This window comes from Pimephales promelas, chromosome 11 (genome assembly GCF_988280905.1).
Source record: "Pimephales promelas chromosome 11, fPimPro1.hap1.1, whole genome shotgun sequence".
Lineage (NCBI taxonomy): Eukaryota > Metazoa > Chordata > Actinopteri > Cypriniformes > Leuciscidae > Pimephales > Pimephales promelas.
Window position 1 is genome coordinate 19,896,882 of NC_142779.1, and position 23,279 is coordinate 19,920,160.

A 23,279-nucleotide genomic window follows, 5' to 3' on the forward strand; every position below is an offset into this window, starting at 1 on the left:
CAGTCTGTGCTTGTCTGCCAGTCTTCCTTGTACATGTTTGGAGTTTTTGAGAAAATGTTTTGTATTGGAGCTTTGCGTCAGCTTTGGCCTGTCTTCATTCCACACTACACCATGACAGAAGTAAAGTGTTACTCCAAATTGCTGTTTTTACTGTATTTTTGATCAAATAAAAGCAGCCGTATTATAAAAGACTTCTTTCAAAAACATGAAATCTTACCGACCCAAGCCTATTGAAAGTTGTTCTATATTGCATTTTTATTATTTGGTGTATAAAAAAAAGTATATATATATAAAATTGGCCAGTGAAAATATTGAGTCCTGTTTTCTCATATAGACAGTTACAAGTAACCATTTGAATTAAAGCAAAGTGTCTACATGTTTGGCATTATGTCACTGCAGAGGTCATATGTTGGCCTGGGATTGGTCTAGCAAAAAACAAAGTGAAGGGATGCTGTGATGTTTCAGCATTGGGCCGAAGAATGTGATTGCATGATCATAGTCAGATAAATTACTGAGGAATTCGAGAATAAGAGCAAGCTTGCAAAAAAAGACTTTGAGAGTGGAAGAGGGGGAAGAGTCTTTAGCATCAGACATCAAAAGCAGAGCTTAGGCCTGTTTCAGGATGGAGCTAATAGGAGTCTTGTGGAATGGCTTAAAGTGTTTAATATCCGAGGACGGACCTCATTTGACTGTAACAGAAGTTGTAAGACCCTTCGACCTCAGTAATTCCTATGGAATCATCTCCTGCAGATTTAAGACATTGAGAGTCATTTAGTGGTGCTGATGTTTAATGTGACATGGCCTATTTATTTAGCACTCAAAATGTATCCATACATCTATATGCACAAACCCATACCATTGACACATAACTATGACTCAATAAATACTTTGCAAGGATTATGCAGGTTTTTGATTTTCTTTTTAGCAAAAAAAAGTGATGCAACAGGACATGATATAGAAATTCTGCTGATACAACTAGACAAATATATGCATGTTTACACAGAAACCTGAATATTGTATCCAATATCCTTGACTATGTCCAAGAATCCTGAGGAAAGGCTTTCCAACTGCATGTAGGACATAAAATAAGCATGCAAAACCGACCTATTGGTGGGGTGATTCCTGATGTGACTTCCGTTTAGCTTTTCCCTTTTACTCCTAATAAAAATTCAGACAGAATGGCAAATATGTTGAGAAACCCCAAGTAATATAGATAAACAATCTGGAGAGAACCATGATGAGTTACTTGGTATTATTCTTCCCACGAAAACACTATGAAAAGAGGTTCTGAGGGCAAACATACTGTATATAGATCTTCTGTGCTTGTTGTAGACAGTGCTGTCTGTTCTCATAGCAAGTCCTGTTCAAACACACAACACGAGTTCTGCTTCTGTTTTAGAAGGAGCATAGCAGCTTCTCTGCTCAAAACTCCCTGGCCTCCTCAAACTGTTTGTAGTAGTCCTCATCCTGGGGGTTCTCTGCACATTTCTGCCCGTTATTGGGTGGACGAGCCTGGTTGTAGCGGCTCCAGTCGCCCTTGCAGATGATCCATGGTAGGATGTCCACTTTGTAATGCAGGTCAGCGGAGAACTCCGTGCTTATGAGGTTGGGCGTACCTGCCCCTTTGCCCCGGGTGATGAGCTTCATGCTGTCGTCGTAGCAGCAGTGTTGGGCCGCCAGCGTGGTGGATTCCAGCGTGAGCATGGAGCGGATGCAATAGCGAGCAGTGGGTTTGTAGATCTCCAGCTTCTCTTTCGGCCCGCTGGCGTCCTTCCAACGGAAGTTGCGCCTTGTTGCGGCGTCGTGGACGTCTGCGGTGCTGTAGGCCACTTCGGTTGGGTAAAAGCAAGGGCAGCTGGGTAGGTCGTTGGCCACTTTGCTCATGTATTTCTTGAGGAACTCGCTCCTGCAGTTCATCCAACGCTCGCAACTGTCTGTATCTGAGGGCCAACATTAAAATCAGGATTACAAAGTTAAAGTAATGTTTAAATGTGTGTCTAACATTTTTCATATCTCTAATATCTATTATTGATGGCTAAGAACGATGGATGCATCCTTGGCCGAAGGCCGATTGCATCACAGCGGCACGATAAAGAAAAATTTCGAAGGCCCTTTTTTAAATGTGGCCTAGAAATGCGTCCGTCATTTTCCGGGCAATGAAGGACAAAACAGATGGATCTTTCACAGCCTGCCCTACCCCAAAATTCATTGTGGTGGTGACGCCAGGATTTTATTTTTTTGAGAAATTGCCTGAATACACCTTAAAATGTAAATAGTGGGTTTCAACTTACTCCAACAGTTGCACTGTATAGTTTTATTTAATTAAACAGACAAAAATTCAAGAGACTGGTCCGATTCATAAATGAATCAATCTTAAAGGCATAGTTCACTTCGAAATACTTTTTTGATATGTTTTAGCTTACTTCAAGGGCATCCAAGATGTAGGTGTCTTTGTTTCTAAAGTATTTTCAATTTTGATATTTTTAGGTCAAACCATTCTTGTCTGAGGTATATGGGGTCCACCTCAAAGAGCATGCACAGAGAAGTCCAAATTAAACATGATTTAATGACTCGTATATGTAAGTACACATTGATGGCCTAAGACACGAAACGAGCGGTTTGTGTGAGAAAATGAACAGTGTTTATACTGTTTTTACCTCATGTAACCACAGCCACGTCCAAGTGTTCTGAGGGCGTGGTCGCTTTGGTCTCCGCAAGCGCCAGAAGTGATATCTCAATGAGCGTCACTCATTGTTTACACAGAGATTTCAGAAGTGTTACCCTTCACTGTGAAGATCTCAACATATTTACCGGAAATCGCAATGGAAGACGATTTCGATATATCAACAGACAGCGTTGATTTTTTTCCGCAACAGCGCAAGATTTCATTTCCGGCGCTTTCCAGCGCTTACGCAGACCGAAGCGCCCGCGGCCTCAGATCACTTGGACGTGGCTGTGGTTACAAGAGGTAAAAACGATATAAATACTGTTAGTTTTCTTACACAAACCGCTCGTTTCTTGTCTTAGGCCATCAATGTGTACTTACATTTATGAGTCATTAAATCATGTTTAATTTGGTCTTCTCTGTGCATGCTCTTTGAGGTGGACCCCCATACCTGCATTATATGACTGATAGACAAGAACGGTTTGACCTAAAAATATCAAAATTGAAAATACTGTGGAAACAAAGACACCTAGATCTTGGATACCCTTGAGGTAAGCTAAATCATATCAAAAATTCATTTCAAAGTGAACTATCCCTTTAAGAGTTTATTTTAAGTTAACTACTACTATTATGAACTACTGTAAACAAATCACACTAATTGCACTGTATAGTTTTGATTGATTCCCAACAAATTGAGTATTATGAGTTTGTTCTTTATCATTAGATTAAACAATTCAAGAAATTGTTTCTTTGTTAATTTTGTAATTTGTTAATTGTTTTTGCCACAGAATAAAAAATAACAATTGTTTACAACTCGCAATTCTGTTATAAAGTCTTGAATTGTGAGATAAAAGTCGCAATTGCAACAATTGAACATGCAATTCTGACTTTTTTCTCAATTAAAGACTTCTGACTTTATAACACCCAATTGGGACATATAAAGTCAGAATTGCATGATATAGAGGCGTAATTACTTGTTATAAAGTCAGAATTGTGAAAGTCTTTTTTTCCCCTCAGAATCGGATTTAGCCTATAACTCGCAACTGAGACTATATCTCACAATTCTGAGAAAAAAAAGTCAGACTTGCGAGATATAAACTTCCAATTGCAAGAAAAAGTCAGAAGTGCAAGTTTATTTCTCGCAATTCTTTATAACACGTAATTCCAAGTGTACATCTCACAATTCTGAATTTATAACATGCAATTGCAACTTTATATCATGCAATTCTTACTTTATAACCACAATTCTGAGATAAAAAGTCGCAAACTATCTTTTAAAATGTTTATTCTGTGGCTGAAACAAGCTTCCATATTTTCCTACATTTAGGACAATAAGCTGGTAGGTTTAAATTATGTATAAAAAGCTAAGTTGTATTTCTGTCTTCCCTAATGCCATCTCTCTGTTTAAATAAAAAGTAAAGTAAAATAATAGAGCTAGGAGCTTGTTTTGCTCACTTGGGGCATTGGTTTTATTTGCGATCGGTTACCCAGGTGATGTTAAATTACAAAATAACTCACCAACACCGAAGAGCTCTGTTGCATTAAATTCTTCAGTGCCAGCAAGCAGACTGACTTCTGTCGCTGCTGTCTTGAAAGCGTCTTCAATCCCTGTACATAAGAAAGTGCCATTAATGTTTAAGATTGTCCTTTGGCTGCATATCTGTAATCTAGGTACAGGAGTTTTCTTGAATAAAGGATAGTCCAAGGTAAGGCCGTCTTACCGGGGCAGCTGGGCATGTCGCACGTCCGTGACTCTGTGGCCGTGCAGGCATAGCCACACGACCTGGTTCGCTTCTGGTTGCCATTTCCACAAGACACACTGCATGGTGACCAACCACTCCAGTCACCTTCCCCATCTATGTAGTCTGTAATAGAGTCAAGAAAACAGTCAAATTCACTGACACTTGAGTGTTATGACTTCAAGCACAGGTCGTGCTGTACTCCTGTCCCACTGAGCAGATCTGATTCAGACCGTATGTTTCAAATACCTGAGGCGCTTAAAGTCGGTCTGCTGGCCTATACCATTAGCATACCTCTCTAATTGGCTGATACACATGGGAGTGGGTGAAAGAAGGAGCCAAGTCTGCATACTTAGACATACTTTTTAAACAAAGTACAAGAACTACTCTTAAATTTCTGATTCCGACCAAAACAGTTACTGAAGTATCGAGGTGGAGTATTCTAATGTCTTTTTCTGACATTACAATTTTATGGCCTTTAATACAGTTTTTATATCCTCACAATGGGCGTTTACAGTCAGACACTATGGCTATGTGCACACTGTCAGTACAAATCTGATTATTTGAGGATTTGTGGATCGAATGACAGTCCACATTGTGTATCGCAAGTTCGCAACTGTTCATATCTGATGTGTGTGTCCAGTGGCATGTGTGGAATATCTGCATTGGTTTCAATTGCAATGACGTTGAGTTGGAAGGGATACACCAAATACAACAACTTCAACATGGACGGGTTTACAATTCAGATGTTGTCTTATTTACAACATGACAATGACTGTATTGTTATTTTCTGCTCGTCTTTGCAACAACACAACCCTTGTTGCTGAAGCGACTTCAGCATGTCTCCTATAACAAAGTCTGAAGTTTAAATGGCGTGACAAAGTCACAAAAAACGTGAAATCCGAGCGTTCAGACTCGAACAGATTTCTAGAAATGCGATTTGAATAGGATTTCAAATCACAGATGAATGTAGCTCAAACGTATTTGTAAAAATCGCATTTCATGCAATTTTTGGCCGTTCACACTTGCTAAATCTGATCGGATTTCAATCGGATATGCACAAAATCGGATTTTGACTGACAGTCTAAACATACGTCAAAAGGATGTCAAAACAAAGGTGGAATTTATTTATTTTTTTAATGTATGTTTAAGTTTATTATTATAGGTTTGTAAAGAGAAATTCATTATTTAATAAATAATAATTTTAGTTTTGTATATAAATGCATTGTATTTATATGCAAAATCATTTAATAATGAACAAAGTTTATACTCTAAACTGAAGGAAAAACAGCCAAGCCAAGAGTGGCTTTGAAAAAGCTAAATTCTAAGAACGTTTTGATTTGTTTAACGTTTTCTTTTGGTCATTACATAATTCGAACTTTTCTGGTAGTGTGTATACAGTCACACACACATGCACAAACCAACCAAGCAACCACAATCTATATCCACTCCCCCTGATGAGAGAAAAACAAAGAGCTCTGGTCTTAAAAAGACAACATTACTCTCAGCGCCGTCAAACCGCATGGTCACAGTTGATTGCGGGCCAACTCACAGGCAACAACATGTCTGAAACCCACATGAGCCACAGTTCCCTACACACACCGCTAATGGAAACGAATAAGCCAATCAACGCTAGTTATGGCAAACCCTCAGGAATGAGACCGTGTGTGTCATGAGGAAAATTTATACGGACAATTTTTAGCTTCAGATTGATTTTACCCTAACCCATTGATCTGTGGTGACAGGGTAAGAATGTATTTGACAGGTCTCCGACAGTAACACACTTTCGCTCATTTAGCTCCACTTTACCAAAAAAGACAGATAGAGAGCTATATTGGACTGAAGGAACAGATGCTCTGGATTCTCTCTTTCCTCCTTTGATGTTCAGGAGTGTGTTCTGTCACAGAGACAGTCTGTTGCAGGAATCCATCTGTCACAGGAAGCAATCCACAATCACAAACCCCATAAGCAGCGCTGTCCTTGTTATAGTGACGGCGTAAATCATCTGACGTGCAAATTACAGATTCCGTCACCTCACGGCAGAGCCATATTTAAGCTTCGCAGAGCCTTTCATTAGGACAATAACTCATAACACTCCCCTGGAACGTACCGTATTCTGTCTGTGTTCTGCTTCCCGTGCCTGCAGACGCTCTTCGCTCCCAGTCTCCCAGCGGTTTGAGGAAGTTGCTGTCCTCCGTGTTGCTCTCATAATCCTGTTCGTCGGGTCCTTTTGGGGTGGAAGCTGAGGACGTGGAAGATGAACGCTGCCACCAGTTCCTCCAGTTAGGAGCCACCCAGCCAGCCTTGTTTTCTTTGCGTATTCCCTTCTCTGGCTCAGAACCTTCCAGGCTGTCCACCACTTCTATGGTAACCTAAAAAGATTTTTTGTTTAAATATATTGTCATCAACTATGGTAGTGCCATCATAACTCCAACAGTTTCCTTTTGTACGAGACATTCATGCTGTGCTGTAAAACTAAATCAAACACTGCAGTCTGTATCGGTCCCTTTTATTGCGAGTCTAATGTTTACTTGCACATGTTGAGAATAATCATACAGATCAAGGGTGTTTGTTGTAGGGAGAGAGGCTTTGTGGAACTTCAAACAGTGAGGGGTGGTGTGATGTTGTGGAGGTCCAGATGGACGTTGACTTAGGTCATGGTCATGCTCCATGACTCGCTCTGAGAGGCTGCCATTCTGCAGTGACACCCCCCCCCTCATTTCACCCAAACACCCCACAAGTAACACATGTGCCTCCCAGATTGGGGTAGGGGGTGGGCTTCCCCTCTCTAGCCTCTCTTTCTCTCGCTCTCTCCACCTAAACATCAAGTTCAAAGGGCCTCTCAGCCTCCTTATGACCATGAAAGCCAGATGATGCTTTGGATCAAAGATACCCATGCCCACACACCCCCCTTGAGACTCTTTCTCTCACACACACACATTCACTGCCATCTTAAGACATCGATACACTTTATCCTTTCTGCCATTCTTGCTCAAGACTCACATGTTTTTCCTTCTGATGTGGATCGAGTCCATGGTGGATTAGTCGGCGGCTGGTGCTGTGCAGGTGTATGTGGTTACTGAGAATCTGCTAGGTGAATGTTAGAGGTTGTGTGTGTGTGTATTAGTGTGAGAAAGAGAGAGAGAGAAAGGGGGGGACCTAAAGGCTCTATTTTTGAAAAGAAGTGCTGATGTGCATCAGGGCTTTCTGTTACTTTGCCAAGATTTCACTTTATGTGCTTGGTCAGCCTTGTCTCCTTTAAAAGTCTTTGTGTTTGTGCACAGCAAAAAAAAACTGTCATTTTATTAATCATTATTTTGTCTAATACAAATAAACTTGCTTAAAATGTTTACTTGCTTAAAAATTTATTTGAGATGCAAAAATGCGTTAAAGGAGTAGTTCACTTTTCAAAAAACTTTTGCTGATAATTTACTCACCCTCATGTCATCCAAGATGTCCATTTCTTTCTTTCTTCAGTCGAAAAGAAATTAAGGTTTTTGATGAAAACATTCCAGGATTTTCTCCATATAATGGACTTCAATGGGAACCAAACAGTTCAAGGTTCAAAACGACACTTTCAGTACAAACTGCAAACTGTTCATAGGGCTTTAAACGATTCCAGACGATGAATAAGGGTCTTATCAAGCGAAAGGATAAAAAAAAAAATTAACAAAGTTTAAGTTTTATAAGCTCAAATGCGCATGAACTGCAATACACGTTCGTGACTTTCCTGTTCAAACTCGTTCATCAAAATGAACGAATCTTTTTCTGAGTCAATTTGTTCGTTTCGTTCGTTGAATGAACCGAATGACTCGGAAAAAGATTAATTCATTTTGATGAACGAGTTCGGACAGTCGAGTCACGAACGTGCGTCACAGAACAGAGCAAGGCGACCATTTGAGCTTATAAAACTTAAACTTTGTTATTTATTTATTTATTAAATGAGCAATCGTTTCGCTTGATAAGAGCCTTATTCATCGTCTGGAATCGTTTAAAGCCCTTTGAACAGTTTGCAGTGTGTACTGAAAGTGTCTTTTGGACCTGGAACTGTTTGGTTCCCACTGAAGTCCATTATATGGAGAAAAATGCTGGAATATTTTCATCAAAAACCTTAATTTCTATTCGACTGAAGCAAGAAAGACATGGATATCTTAGATGACATGAGGGTGAGTAAATTATAAGCAAAAGGTTTTTTTTTCAAAAGTGAACTACTCCTTTAAATAAGAGAATATATCGTATCAATTTTCATTCACATTGACTTCACACAAGTCATTTATAGATGACTAATGTGTCATTGCAACATTGCAAAGCGATTCATTAAATCTAAGGAAAACGCATTGAATTTCAGCATCTTCCTACCTGTATGTTGGGGTTCTGCCCATTTATATCAGCTTTGGAAAGATCAGGAAAGTTCTGCAGGTCCAGCAGAAAAGCTCCCGGGCCATCTCTCTGCAGGCTGCCCCCTGTCCCATGACTCTGAGCCCAAGGCTGAGACGCTGGAATATGAGCCACTCGGGACTGTCTGTCAACCTGCCCCTTCTGAACAGAGGAGCTGCTATCTGCATTGACATTATTCTGTATGAAACAATAAGAGAAACATTGAAATATGAGATGAATAGTTCTCAATGGTTTTTTTTTTCTTCAAGACCCCTTTTTGAACGTTAATAAGTCTATTTATTTTATCATGCTAACTATATATGATTAGTTGCATATTTAGCATATTTTTTTTCCTGCGGTCCACTATCAGAACAAACCTGCGGCTGTGACCCAATTTTTTATGACCCATCAGTTGGCCCACAGACACTAAAGGACTTCAACATTTTTGCCTTTTTTTTTTTTTTCCAAAAATGATTTAAGGAAGCCATTCGGAGTGAATCATCCCTCTGTAAATAATTCTTGACTCTTCGTTGTCACACATTCAAAAATTCATCTCAATTATCTGCTTGTTTTTGCCCTGACCTCGGGAGACGCAGTAGAAGTATATTTACATTGTGTAACTTCCCATCAAGGGAAGGGCGTCCTGGTATAAATACAGATGAGAGTGGTTAAAAGTGCTCAACATCATTAGATTCATTATTCACTGGTTAAAATGGCACAGGTCAATTCACTTCTTAATCAGAGGTCACTGCCAGCTGAAGTGGTCAGTGGCAATCTCATGGGAAAACACTTCAACTCTTTATGAAGTGGCGATTTCATATAAATTTGTATGATGTGAATGGTACCAAAAAACACTTTTTTTAAGTAAGTATGATGGTCCTGCCCTAAACCCACCACTAAATATAACCACCACTGGGACATAAGCAGATCATTAGCCACCAATTCACCAAAATTTAAAATAATTACAAATTGCCACAAGATTGTGTTGACAGTGGTTGATAAATGGAGTAGTGTTCAAGGTCATCTTTGATCATTCGCTGCTCTAGATATTTGGTAAACTCAACTATCAGCTGGTTTATGGACTGATCAACCTGGTTAGTGCTGGTCGTCGACCACCTTAGACTAGTCACAAACCAGCTATGGTTTCTCCAGCATGGTTTGTTCAATGAATCTGATCAGCAGGAAATTAATAAGCAGGGAAATTGAGGACTTTATGCCAGAAAAGATCAGAAATGCTTTAAAAATGGTAAACTGAACATGAACATCTTTTTCTTCCCACCTGAAATGTGCGATTGCAACCTAGACGTCTTTTAACACCGTTTTAGCCAGCCATATGCTCACGAAAGAGACCTTGAAGACTGAGATCAAGGGAAACAATACTGGTTTCATCCAGCTCAGCCCAGCACTGTTTGTTTATACTGACAGAGATTAGAGACCTCAATTCACTCAATCTCACCTCACCTAAATGGCCTAATTACCCACAGGTGCTACATTGCTCCTTATCACCCCATAACATAAACACACACACACACACACTAGAGACTTCTGTGAATATTATGAGAGTACTATAACAATGGCCCGCCCATCACTTAAAGCAACAGGAGGGACAGTTCACAAAAAGCGCCATAAAAAAGATTAGCCAACTTGAATGGGCTGGGAAAACAATCTATTATTTCATTATTATCATTATTGATTATCATTATTTGCTATTTTTAATGCTGTTCCCAATATTGTTGCGGTGGTTGTTGTTTTTCTTTCAGTGGAATACCAAAAAAAAAAAAAAGTATACATAGTTCGGGGTTAGAAAGATTTTTTAATGATATGTTTTATCAAATAAATGCGATGAATGCTGCAATAATTTGATAACATGCAGAGTAAAATATTACTATTTTTACTAGATAAAAATAAAAATATAAAACACTAATATTATAAAAAATACTGTATTTTAATTATTTTAAAATGTAATTACTTCCGTGATGGCAATACTGAATTACTTTAGTCTTTAGTGTCAGATGATCCTTCATAAAACATTCTAATATTTGCTGGTCAAGAAACATTTATTAGAATTATTATTAGTGTTGAAAACAGTTGTGCTGCTTAATATTTTAGTGAACCCCCCGATAAATCTTTCAGGATTATTTGATGAACAGGAAGTTCAAAAGAACATAATTTATTTGTTACTGTCAATTTGAATCATTTGGATGTGTCCTTGCTGAATAAAAGTATATATATATATATATGAAGAGTTCAGATGCAAAAGCCTCTAAATGCCATTTGAAATTTTCTTCTTTAATGATGATTTTTATCAAACTTGTATATTTAAGTTCAGTAATTTCACTTAAATAACAATTAATAGGTAATTATAATTGCCATTTAAGTGAAATTACTGAACTTAAATATACAAGTTTGATAAAAATCATCATTAAAGAAGAAAATTTCAAATGGCATTTAGAGGCTTTTGCATCTGAACTCTTCATATATATATATATATATATATATATATATATATATATATATATATATGTGGTCTAAAAAATGCTGGGTTTCAAATATGGACAAACCCAGCCATTGGGTTACATTTTTAAATTACATGTTTGTCCATATTTGACCCAAAATTGGGTTAAAACAACCCAGCATTTTTAGAGTACATATATATATATATATATATATTACAAAATTTTGTTTTTATCACATGGATTCTTACTGACTCCAAACTTTTAAATGTATGTGGAGATTCCCGAAAAAATCTGTTTTGTTTCCCTACATGTTTAAAACAACACAAGCAAATCAAAATAAGACAAAATCTTATTTTTTTCTGTATTTTTTTTTAATTGGCAGCAGTGTTGTAGTGAGCACAGATCAATAATATTGACCTAATAACTGCTGTTATGTTTCAACCATCTGTTTTTATGAAATGTAAAAAAGATATTCTTTAGTAATTTTTAAGGAAACGCCAACGGCGGATGGCCTGGCTCCTGTCTTTCCTTGGATCAAGAGAGGGTTTCTGGCTACAGTCCTGCACTGTTGTACTCTCGAGCAGCTGAAACAGATATAAAAACGAAGCCCATATTGCAAAATTGTTGTGCGCCTTTCTGGCTGACAGAAAAAAATATGCTTTTCCCTGTCAAAGAGGGTTGTAATTGTTTTCCTGTTCGAATGCCAAGGCATGTGTTCGCTGTCACATACACACAGAGGGGGCAATTACTCCACAATTGGACAGCTATAAGTAGCTTGTAATCATGCATACTGAGCTAGACAATACGATCAAAGGCCACCATCAATCTTTTGTCTTTTTCTCTCCTCCCTCTTTCACTCAAGCCATTTTGTTTGACTGCCTAAGTGCAAAGAGCACTCTATGTAGAATGCATTTCGCTTCAGGAAAAAGGGGAAAAAGTCCAACCGTTTTGGGGAAGCTACTCTAAAACAGTTGTTTTCCAAGCTACTAAGTGGCGTCCTTTCGAAAAAAGTAGTTAGCTAGCCAATACTACAGACTGCTAACACTTCAATAATGAGAATCAGTGAACAGATTTTCCAAACTGGTTCGTTGAACTGGCTCACTCAAATGAACTGATTCGTTGAACTTACCAAAACAACATTGGTATGCGAGTGCTAAATAATGAACAATACGCGGCATCTAATAGCATGGTGCTAATGGTTTGAAGGGATGTAATATCATCATGTTTTGGCAGAAAAATAGACTATTTAAAAGACTACAATTCAAAATCCTGGATATTGAAATGTTTTAATACTAATAATTCAATACATGTTCTGTAACATTATTACAGTTCCTACAAAGACATTACCATTCTTCAAACCGTATGGGCCTCTGACTATGAAAACACACACAAGGGTGACATACAGACGCCCCCATTACATTTCGGACTACTTCCACCTCCCGCTTCCTCTTCATTCCCTTTGCTTAAGGAGCATGACACCATTTCAATTGGGATCCTCTCAGGGGGTCTTCCCAAGAGACTGGACAGGAAATGAAGGCTAAACACAAAGTGCAAAAGGCTTTCAATGCAACACCTATATTTGCTTTTCCGACTTTATGAGGAAAATACACAACTTCTTGAAGTCTGGACTATTACATAACCAAATATTGAAGTTTGGCAGGGACCAGAATGTAAAATAATAAGGATTGTCCATTTTAAAACCTTCACTGACCAGTGAATATTAGGACCACTAATTAGGAATTTTCCTCATTAGCAATAGACTACATAAAAAATCAGATAATTGATATCTTTTTTTAAGTCAACAAGATAAATTTGTGTGGTTAGCAAAGATATTAAGAATTCTTTTCATATTTTCGACAGTAATTGGTCTTGTGGAACCTGCAGGGTTTTTTTTGTACTTGCTTGAGCGTGATAAACAATGGAAATAAGGTAATATATATTTAGGGCTGGGAAACGATTAATCGCAATTAATCGCATCCAAAATAAAAGATATACACATAAAGACACATAAAGATATGTATAAAAAATATACACACACATGCATGTATATATTTAAGAAATATTTGCATGAATATATATTTATACATAATTTATATTAAATATTAATATATCAAATATTTATATTATTAACATTTTTTTTCTTAAATATACACATGTACGTGTGTGAATTTTTATATACAAAATAATTATACACAGTACACACACATATATTATGTAAACACAAACTTTTATTTTGGATGCGATTAATCGCGATTAATCGTTGCCCAGCCCTAATTTATATGTAAGATACATTCTTAAAAAAAAATAAAATAAAAAAAATAATAAAAAATAATTAATAAAAAAAAATCACTCTTGGTCTTACCGGATCTCACTGAGTCGTGAGAAATATTAGATATTAATGTATTAATTATAAAATTTCTATAGTTTTATAACTGGGACAGCATGATATTCATTTAATTCATATCTGGTAATTATGTTCTTCATTCTTTATCAAATTCATACATTTCTGACTATATAACATTGCGAATCATATAGATTAAATCATAAAGAAATTATAAATAATTGATGCTGTCCTCTCAGGCTATGGAATGTTAAAAAAAAAAAAAAATAGCAGGTGCTGGTGTTTCTCATACTGTGTTCATTTGAGACCAGAAGCTGCCATTAAAGCGTTTTTGTCATCACCAAACTCTACTGCCCTCAACCCCTCTCAAACCTGGTTACGTTTGACACATTCTATGTACATTCCAGACATATTTCCAACAGCCGAGTATGTCATAAACGTGTCCCAAGACTCTGCACACAAAACCACAGACTTGACCTCCAGGGCTAAACGGTAAAGACTCACCCGGGATTCATTCACTTCCTTTAGCCACTGACTGAACCGACTGTTGAAATACAAACTTTTGGCTGTTTCATCATTTAACTGTTCACCTGAATCACATTGCTGCTGTTCCTATACAAGAGAGCCACCTAAACACACGTTCATCATGGTGTTATGCCAACGTTTGCAGACTGACAAAGGCATCTTGGTGTCATGCTAAAAATACATCAAAAAGAAAGCCGCAGGGTTTTTAATGCACCCAACAAAGCCCCGTTGATCTCAAACCCTTTTTGACCCCAAGGTCTGGTCTCTGGGAGCGCTGCACTTGCTCCGTAAACAGATGGCAGAACACTTTTAGCTGAAATCTGCACAGACTCATTAAAGCCAGGTTTAATCTCGGCTAACGGCACTAAAGGACAGTCTAAACTGAGAATGTTTTCCGTGGCCCTGAAAGTCACCCTGCTCTCTTTTAATGGCCCCGTGCACCAATGTGTTGAATGTATTTGGCTTTCCTGGTCTGATTGTACTATACTCTTTTTTTATCTTGGCAAATGCACAGCAAGAACATATTAACAGGATGCTTGGGTGACACTGATGGACCAGTGGTGATAAATGATAGCCTGCAGCTTGTTAACTGGAGGAAAGAGACCATCTCTGACCCTGGCTGTGTCCCAGCTCAATCTGAATATGCTATGTGAAAGCTACCTGAAAAATATACAAAATAATGCATGAATCTGTGCAACATCGCAAATAATAATGTTAAGGTTGAAGTTTTATCACAATGTGTGTGTATGTATATATATATATATATATATATATATATATATATATATATATATATATATATATATATATTGATTTATTTTTATGCATTGTGACTTTAATGAAATTTCCACCACAAATTCTCATTAAATAAATGTCAAAATAATAAAAATTAAACCAAATAAATGAGCAAACATAAATTATGGATGATTAAAAAAAACAGCTTTATGGTCCCACTTCCACAAATGGACTTAATTTTCTAAATGCCAAAAATATAATTCCTTTTGATCTTAGAGTGAAAAATGAACTGGGCATGTCACGCGTTACACAAATAGAATTTACCTCCGCCACTCGCGCGTCCTGCTCCGAGCTCACAGTGTCATTCCCGTGCTGCAGCGGGCTGCTCCGCAACACCGTGATGTGTAACGTCAGAAGAAGGAGTCCCAACAGCAACAGCAGCTCCGCCGCCAGCCGCACCATCCTTTTCACTCGAGCTCTCTTAAGACCCTGCGCTGCCACCGCTGCCGGGCTTCCGCTGCCGCCTCCTGCCGCTGCAGACACTCCGAGCTCCGGATCCGCCGCGGACGAGGAGCCGCCACACCACTGCGGAGCCACCTCGGGGTCCAGAGCAGCAATACTCACGGGAAAAAGAGTAACCAGCTAGAAATGATCCCAACCACTCCACGTTTGAAAAAAAAAAAAAAGATCAGATCAACGAGAGATCTATAGTTCCTCGCCTTAATGGTATAATCCTGATGTCCAAAAAGAACGTGAATTACTTTTAGGAAACAGAGAAATAAGCCCCACAAACTTCAAAGCTGTGTACCATTCCATTGAGGTATTTACTCTTCTTTTAACATTAGCATTAAATGCAAAAGGAGAATATTATGTGTAGAGAGAAGACCTTTTACTTCTTCATTGAGGAAAAAGTGGAGTTTTACTTGTGAGCAGGTAAATCAGGATGCACTGCCACAAGAACAAGTCTGAGACCCCGCAGCATTCTTATCTTTGAAAATAATAATAATTAAACAGAGAAAAAAGTCTCCAGCTCAAACAAATCTATCAAATTTCAATTCTCGTGGTCCGTCTAATATAAAACTTGTGGTTTGGGTACATTGTTGCGCTCCGGTGCGTTGCGCAACGTGCTGTCATCCTCTCCAAACGCCAGTGTGTCCTCAGGGATGAAGTGCAGTTCACTATAAGCCCATCTTCAGTGTGATAAAGATCCAAAGTTCCTCCTCTGACTAACTCATGTGAGCTCTGTCCTCCGGAGGGTGTATGAGCCGCTCTTGCGCAAGAGTATCCACACACACACACCTTCTGCGTAAAAGCGCGCTGTCAAATAACACACGACACCACAGTTCAAGACTAGTGTGTTTGTGTGTGTATGTGTGTGTTCCCTTCTGTCGTTTCGAATCTTTAGTTCAGCACAAACACAGTCAGACTCGTGCCCACGAAGCCTTTGGTGTTTTTATATCCCCCTCTTCTTTTGGTTTGCTGTCACCTCCCCTCCCCACCGAATTAACCCTTCATGTCCCACCAGTGCACTCAGCAGAACACTTACAAAATGCCTTTATCTGTCCTATGCTGATATGTTGTGAATACAGTGGTAATGGAAAAATAGATTGATTTGAAATATTTGCAGCATGTTTAAGATTATGTAACATATATAGCTAAAATCGTATGAGAAATTATTATTATTATTTTTTGCTCTTTTTTTGGTGAAACCATATCATATATGAAAAAAAAATCCCTATCTTTTAAAATGGTGATCAGAGAGCTTGACCTTCTTATAAATAAATACAAAAATGGAAACTAAATACAAAGTTAAATTAGGATTTTTTTTTTTTTGCGAATAAATCATTTCGCGAAAATGTTGAACAAGCTAATTGGAACAAAACAAGACTCAAGTCTTACTTCAGAGTGATTGATTTGATTTCAAACACTAATTAAAAGTGATTAATAGTTTGTAGACCTTCCTTTGTTTGAGTGATTATAGTGCTAATGATCTTATCATAGATTCTAAGGCAAGCTGAAAGGTGATGTAACAATATAAGGGTCTATTTCCCTCCTCCAAATTTCACACTTTCAGGAATGCGAGGACGAGGTGTGCCATGATTTGCATTTGTTTGTTCTTCATGGGTCGTCTGAGAGCACACATCAAAAAGTGCGACAAATGCTTTAGCTCTTGTCCAGAACTTGTGTATTGGTTGGTTCAAAGGGGTCCAAGGCATCAGGTTTTCAGCTGAACCTTGAAAGATGTTTGTTTGGACTGTCAACCTTCTGATTAAGCCCAGAACTCTGCAGGGTACGCAGAGCTAAACAATTATTTTATACTTCACATCTCAGTAACATTTCAAAATAACCTGATTTCGTTTGTCTAGAACACATATGCTCTCATTTGGACTAAGAGGAATCTACAGTCATGGACACACTGGAATACCTTTGCAGTTAGTGGAACGCAGTCTTGCAGTTTCAAAGGGCCGATGAGCCAGCTCGCGGGGGCCCCTTTTGCTGATGGTCCATCCATACTTAGACAGATGTTTTCTTGGAGCAGCACATTGCTGTGTTGGTAGCAAAGGAGATGGAAGGAGACTTGACATCTGTTCTCCAGACCGGCTAGACCCTCTGACACACAGGGTGGGGGTAAACTGATGGAGAGAGGCCCGTCCTCTTGTGTGTGCATGTGTATTTGTGCTCTTCTGTTGAAATGTGTGTCCATCCTTGATTTTCCTATAAACAACAAGGACTTTTTTCAATGTTGGGGTGTTACAATTCCCTAATGTCAGCAATCAAAGGTAATAAATTAATCTGGGTTTACGTACCTCGCAGAAGTGATGGTCGTCCTTTGCGAGGTTCAAACTTTTCAGTTGTTGGCCTGATCTTTTACCACTAACACCACGGCACCTCAAAGACAATGCTAAAGACAGGATGCTGTAATTCTCAACAAGGATTTCTTCACAAGTTACAAAATGTTTTGGAGATGTATTTCCGAATATTCTATCTAGGCTTATAGTCATGGCTTTCTTTTACCTGCCAGACTAGTTAGATGTGTAGCTAATATGAATTGATTTCTATCTCTGAATGTGGTAAAAACACAAACTTGAAAAAAATGAATACATCACAATATACCTCTGATAGATTTGCATTATCTAATGTAAATAAAATGGGAAAAACATAAGGTTAATCTCAATTGTTGCAATTTTGAGTTTATTAGGTACAAAAGGTGATATATACTGAATATATATATATATATATATATATATATATATATATATATATATATATATGTACGTATATGACAATTTTGAGTTTTTTATTCTATGAAATGAATCGTCTGGAATCATTTAAAGCCCTTTGAACAGTTTGCAGTTTGCACTGAAAGTGTCTTTTGGACCTTGAACCATTTGGTTCCCATTGAAGTCCATTATATGGAGAAAAATCCTGGAATGTTTTCATCAAAAACCTTAATTTCTTTTCGACTGAAGAAAGAAAGACATGGATATCTAAGACGACATGGGGGTGAGTAAATTATCAGCATTTAAAAAAAAAAAAAGTGAACTACTTCTTTAAATCATATGCATTTGACCAAAGGTGACAGTAAAGACTTTTAATAAATGCTGTTTCATTTGAACTTTCTATTCATCAAAAAATTCTGATAAAAGCAGAACAGTTTTCACCATTGAAAATAATAAATATTTTCAATATTTCACAACTTTTGAAAGGTAGTTTTTAGGGATGCTCGATATATTGGCCACCATATCGGTCTCGGCTGATATATTCTTTTTTTAAATTTTATTGTTATATGCTTGAAAAGAATAAGCATTGGCATTAAAGCCAATAAATAATGGATTATTTCCTTCAGCTGAGACACTTCAGATTCACACTGTTCGCCGTGATGGTTTTGAATTGTTTGAAATATGATTGGGGAAAAAAAGGCAAAATACAGTTAAGTGCAAAATGTGCTGCACAAGTCTGTCATATAAGTTCCATAAAATTGTAATGAGAACATTTATGTACTTTTGTTTTTATAATCAGGCTCTCAAAAATGATATAAAAATTTGGATTTAGAAAGTGGTTATCCGCTTTCACATCCCTAGTTTCTATAAGACAAAGAGAGAAAAAAACACCCTTATAAGAGGTAAAAAAGGCTCTAAAAATCAATTCCACAGGGCTAAAATTGTCCCTTAATTAAGTTAATTTCTAAAGAAATAGAGGATGTCTTAGCCATCACTCATAACTTTGTTGTTAATGTTGTTTTCCATCTATTTGTGATTGTTTTCCAGTGCAACTACAATTGAGTCTCTGAAAGAGAACAAAAACATGCATTGTCTGATGCGTCTAGTGCATGAGTTCCCACAAATTTCTCACCTCCATCACTATGGTGTTGGTATTCTTGAAATAACAAACATTGTTTCAAACATGAATAAAACAAGTGCAGACTAGACCTCATCTGTCTGCAGCATTTACTATCTGTCTTGATTCCTCCCAGCATTAATCAAGCGGTTACCCCACACCTGCGGAATGTGTATCTCTGTACTAATTGCTAGTTTTATGTGAATATTGGCCTGTGTGCAACATAGTTGGCATGTTGAGCTCCAGCATTCAGACGGCACGTTTGGGTCTCTTTCAAATGTAACAATTAAACATTTAAAACATGTGCAGACAGTACTTTTTGTTAGTTTTGCAGCAAACAAGTCAAAGAGGTAATTACTATATGCTTTGGTGTTTACTGTGGTAAATACAGTTTCTATAGAGATGTTCTGAGCCCGATTCCTCAATGATTATGGTTCTTTAATGGTTCAAATTTGACGGAGAATAGTTTTGGGAATTGATCGGACTACATCGGAAGCGATATTTGATACTGATTTACTGATTCAAAAGGTGTTCATTCGAGAATCAAGAGTTAGATTGTAGGTTTATTATTCATTAAAAAGAACCGATTCATAAGAGTCATTACCTCAGAAATCAGCCTACACTTCTTGCACCGCACGCGGGTGCGGTGTTTATGAAGTGAAAGCATTTCTGAATTAGAACTGATTCTATGGCTCTGAATCCTAGTTATGATCAAACTAAATGTTTCAATGTGAGTGAAAAAAATCCTGTATCTGAAATATACAAACAATGACATTGAATTCTTTCCAACTTTCCAAGCAAACTTTTAATTTACAAGTACAATCAGTCCATAAATGTTTCTTTTTTATTATTATTTTATAATCAGAAGTAGTTTCGCGCACATAACAAATAAATGCCTAACAGTTTAAATTAGAAGGACCTGCAAGATGCAACGCATGAATGTTTAATGACTGTGAATGAGCTACACTGGGTCTACAACGCCCAGCCTAGTTCAATCTCTTTCAATCAATGTACTTGTGGATCACACAAACACACAAACCAACACAGAATGAAGGTCTTTCATCAGTCCATCTTAGCAGCAGGATAAAAAAAATGGGGCCACTTCAAGGGGTTTCTTATCCGCAGCTAGAGTTTTGATGTAGGTCAGTGTTAAGGGAGTTAATTGTTTGATATACTTAGAGCAGCTTTTGATACATGTTCACAGCCGTCGCAGCCCCTCCCTTTTTCCCACAATCCCCTGAGAAAAAACAATCCCTTAACAAATTTCACAAAACTGGGCAACAGCAGTTAAAAAAACAATTAAATATCATTTTACAGTATATACACATAAATGTCCATGCTTCACAGGAGGGAGAATTTTAAAAGCTATTGAAAACACTGCACATTTTTTGGGGGCGAAAAGACTTTTTTTCTTTTACACTGAGGTGACCTTGGTGCCAACACATTCACAATGATGAGAGTGAATGATCAGCTGTCTAGCTCAAAGTCTGTTTCATCGTACAGCACTGGCCGATGAGAAAGTCTATGACGAGAGAACTTCACCCTGATGTAGTCTCCAAGTTCATCAAGGCTCTGGATAACCTGGATAGAGATTAGGCTATTCAGTCAGGCTATGTGAGATATTTTGACATTGCTATGTTCAAGTTTCTTGTCGGGAACATATCCCAAAATAATTATTTCGTTTCTGTGGTAATTTTAGGTGGCATGTTTGAGGCATTAAAGGTGCTTTGAATTTGGAATTAAAACATTTGCTAAGCAATTTACGACTCTATTTAGGTCTGTGAAACCAGGCCTTAGTTTTGTATCTTTCAGTTATTTAAACAAAAGAGTACAGAACTTTAATATCATCCAAAAATCATAACATGAAAATAATTATCCGTTAAAGGAGTAGTTCACTTTTAAAAAACTTCAGTCCATTTACCATCCAAGATATCCATGTCATTCTTTCTTCAGTCGAAAAGAAATTAAGGTTTTTGTTGAAAACATTCCAGGATTTTTCTCCATATAATGGACGGACTTCAATGGGAATCAAACGGTTCAAGGTCCAAAAGACAGTTTCAGTGCAAAACTGTTCAAAGGGGTTTAAACGATTTCAGACGATGAATAAGGGTCTTATCAAGCGAAACGATCGCTCATTTAAAAAAATAATAATAACGAAGTTTAAGTATTATAAGCTCAAATGTTCGTCTTGCTCTGTTCTGTGATGCGCGTTCGTAACTCTCCTATTCGAACTCGTTCATCAAAAATTAACGAATCTTTTCCAGAGTCAACTTGTTCATTTCGTTCGTTGAATGAACCAAACGACACGAAAAAAGATTTGTTCATTCTGATAAATGAGTTCGGACAGGAGAGGCACGAACGCGCATCACAGAACAGAGCAAGGCGACCATTTGAGTGTATATAACGTAAACTTTTTTTTTTTTTTTTTAAATGAGCGATTGTTTTGCTTGATAAAACCCTTATTTATTATCTGGAATCGTTTAAAGCCCTTTGAACAGTTTGCAGTTTGCACTGAAACTGTCTTTTGGACCTTGAACCGTTTGGTGCCCAGTAAAGTCCATTATATGGAGAAAAATCCTGGAATGTTTTCATCAAAAACCTTAATTTCTTTTCGACTGAAGAAAGAATGACATGGACATCTCGGATGACATGGGGGTGAGTAAAAAAAAAAAAAAAAAACTTTTGCTGATAATTTAATTTAAAGTGAACTACTCCTTTAATGTATCACACAGAAAATGTATATCAATATCTTCATATAGAAATATTTGAAATACACTAAATGTTTTAGCTTTTTAAATGAAAATTTTCGATTCGTCTTTTTGGAACACCTGTTTTCATTTTACTTGTCTTGTGTAACACTAACACTGTAAAGTAAGTCTAAGTGTCAGTAAGAAAAAAAAAAATCAATAAAGAATACCAAAATAGAGATAGATAAGTCTGTAATATGTTGGGTGGTGTAGTTTATTACCTTGTCGAGCATTTCTTTGGTATGGGCGGCAGACACACAGAAGCGAGCTCTGGCTTCTGTAATGGGTGTAGCCGGGAAGCCTACAACTACAACACCAATCTTCCTCTCCAACATGGCCCGTGAGAACGCCCTTTGAGCAGAAGATGAGCAACATTTTGGCTTGTCACTACGGGTTTTCATCTTGCATATATAACTTCAGCTTAGTGCAATATAATGTCACGATTAATGGTATTGAAGGTGTTCACACTAACCCTGAAAGAAGAAGATGCATTTCTATCGCTTGTTTCCTCAAAACCTTTTACGCACTTAAGTTTCCAATTACAAACCAAGGCCGTGATTAGATATCACATGGTCATGGTCATGGACAAGTTATTTTTTTTTTAGCACATCTAATACTCAAAGTAGAAACATTATGCAGAGTAAAGCTGTCGAGATTTTCATTCAGAGTTTGCACTGTCTGCTACCTTTCCTCACCCTTTGAGTGAAGGGAAATCCATTGTAAACCACACAGCTGGACTGTCATTTGCATTAGCCAAGAGGGAGAAAAAGAAATGGATTGACAAGGAGAGAAAGGCAAAGGGAAAGGTATAATGGAGGAGGAAAAGATTGAGAGCGAGAGGAGGAGGAAAAAGCCTCCACTTTGTCAGCAGAGACGACAGCATCGAGAGAACAGAGCGGCGACGGAGAGTGAATGCTGGATTTAAAAGGCCTCACAGCTGCCGTGGCCTTTGTTGGTGTGCCAGGAAGCTGTTATCTTTGGAGGAGTCTGAAACGCCTGTGCGGTGATGAGCCTCTCGCATGTCATGTTTTCTTTCTGCCTCTCTTGTTTTTTTTCCTCACCACTGATTCATGGATCAACCAGACCATCCAAGATGGCTATGATCCAACGTCTTCTTGAAAAGACCACATCGCCTTCTTTGGAATGACCAGTGAAGATGACTGCAGCTTTTGTTGGGGTGTCCTCAAGCAGTCAGTACATTTTTCACATGGCATTCAAAGCTATCACCTTTGTAACCCATGTAAGCCTTGCATTGTTGTTTTATTGGCAGCCCGAAATGTGGGCAGGTTCACAAGTTCAAAGGAGGATTACTGTAGTGTCCAGACGGTGGAAACTGTTCTTAAATCACAAAGAAGA

The 23,279-nt window shown here is 37.8% G+C and overlaps 2 protein-coding genes across 2 annotated transcripts in view; both read right to left on the reverse strand.

The window, feature by feature from the left end:
* Window positions 1–781: 781 nt before the first annotated feature.
* ism1 (isthmin 1) lies at window positions 782–16,314 on the reverse strand. Its single transcript, XM_039653258.2, has 6 exons — window positions 15,163–16,314; window positions 8,764–8,979; window positions 6,515–6,776; window positions 4,387–4,530; window positions 4,184–4,273; window positions 782–1,940 (listed from the first exon to the last, which is right to left on the reverse strand). Exons 1-6 carry the CDS (start codon window positions 15,298–15,300, stop codon window positions 1,423–1,425), a joined length of 1,368 nt encoding a protein of 455 aa, XP_039509192.1. The 5' UTR covers window positions 15,301–16,314; the 3' UTR covers window positions 782–1,422.
* Window positions 16,315–20,002: 3,688 nt separating this feature from the next.
* sptlc3 (serine palmitoyltransferase, long chain base subunit 3) overlaps window positions 20,003–23,279 on the reverse strand; it is a 31,529-nt gene continuing 28,252 nt past the window's right edge. The window contains exons 11-12 of the mRNA XM_039653259.2: window positions 22,145–22,274; window positions 20,003–20,757 (exon numbers count right to left, since the gene is read on the reverse strand). Coding sequence (XP_039509193.2) covers window positions 20,644–20,757; window positions 22,145–22,274 — 244 coding nt within the window. The 3' untranslated portion in view covers window positions 20,003–20,643. The remainder of the gene's footprint in view (window positions 20,758–22,144; window positions 22,275–23,279) is intronic.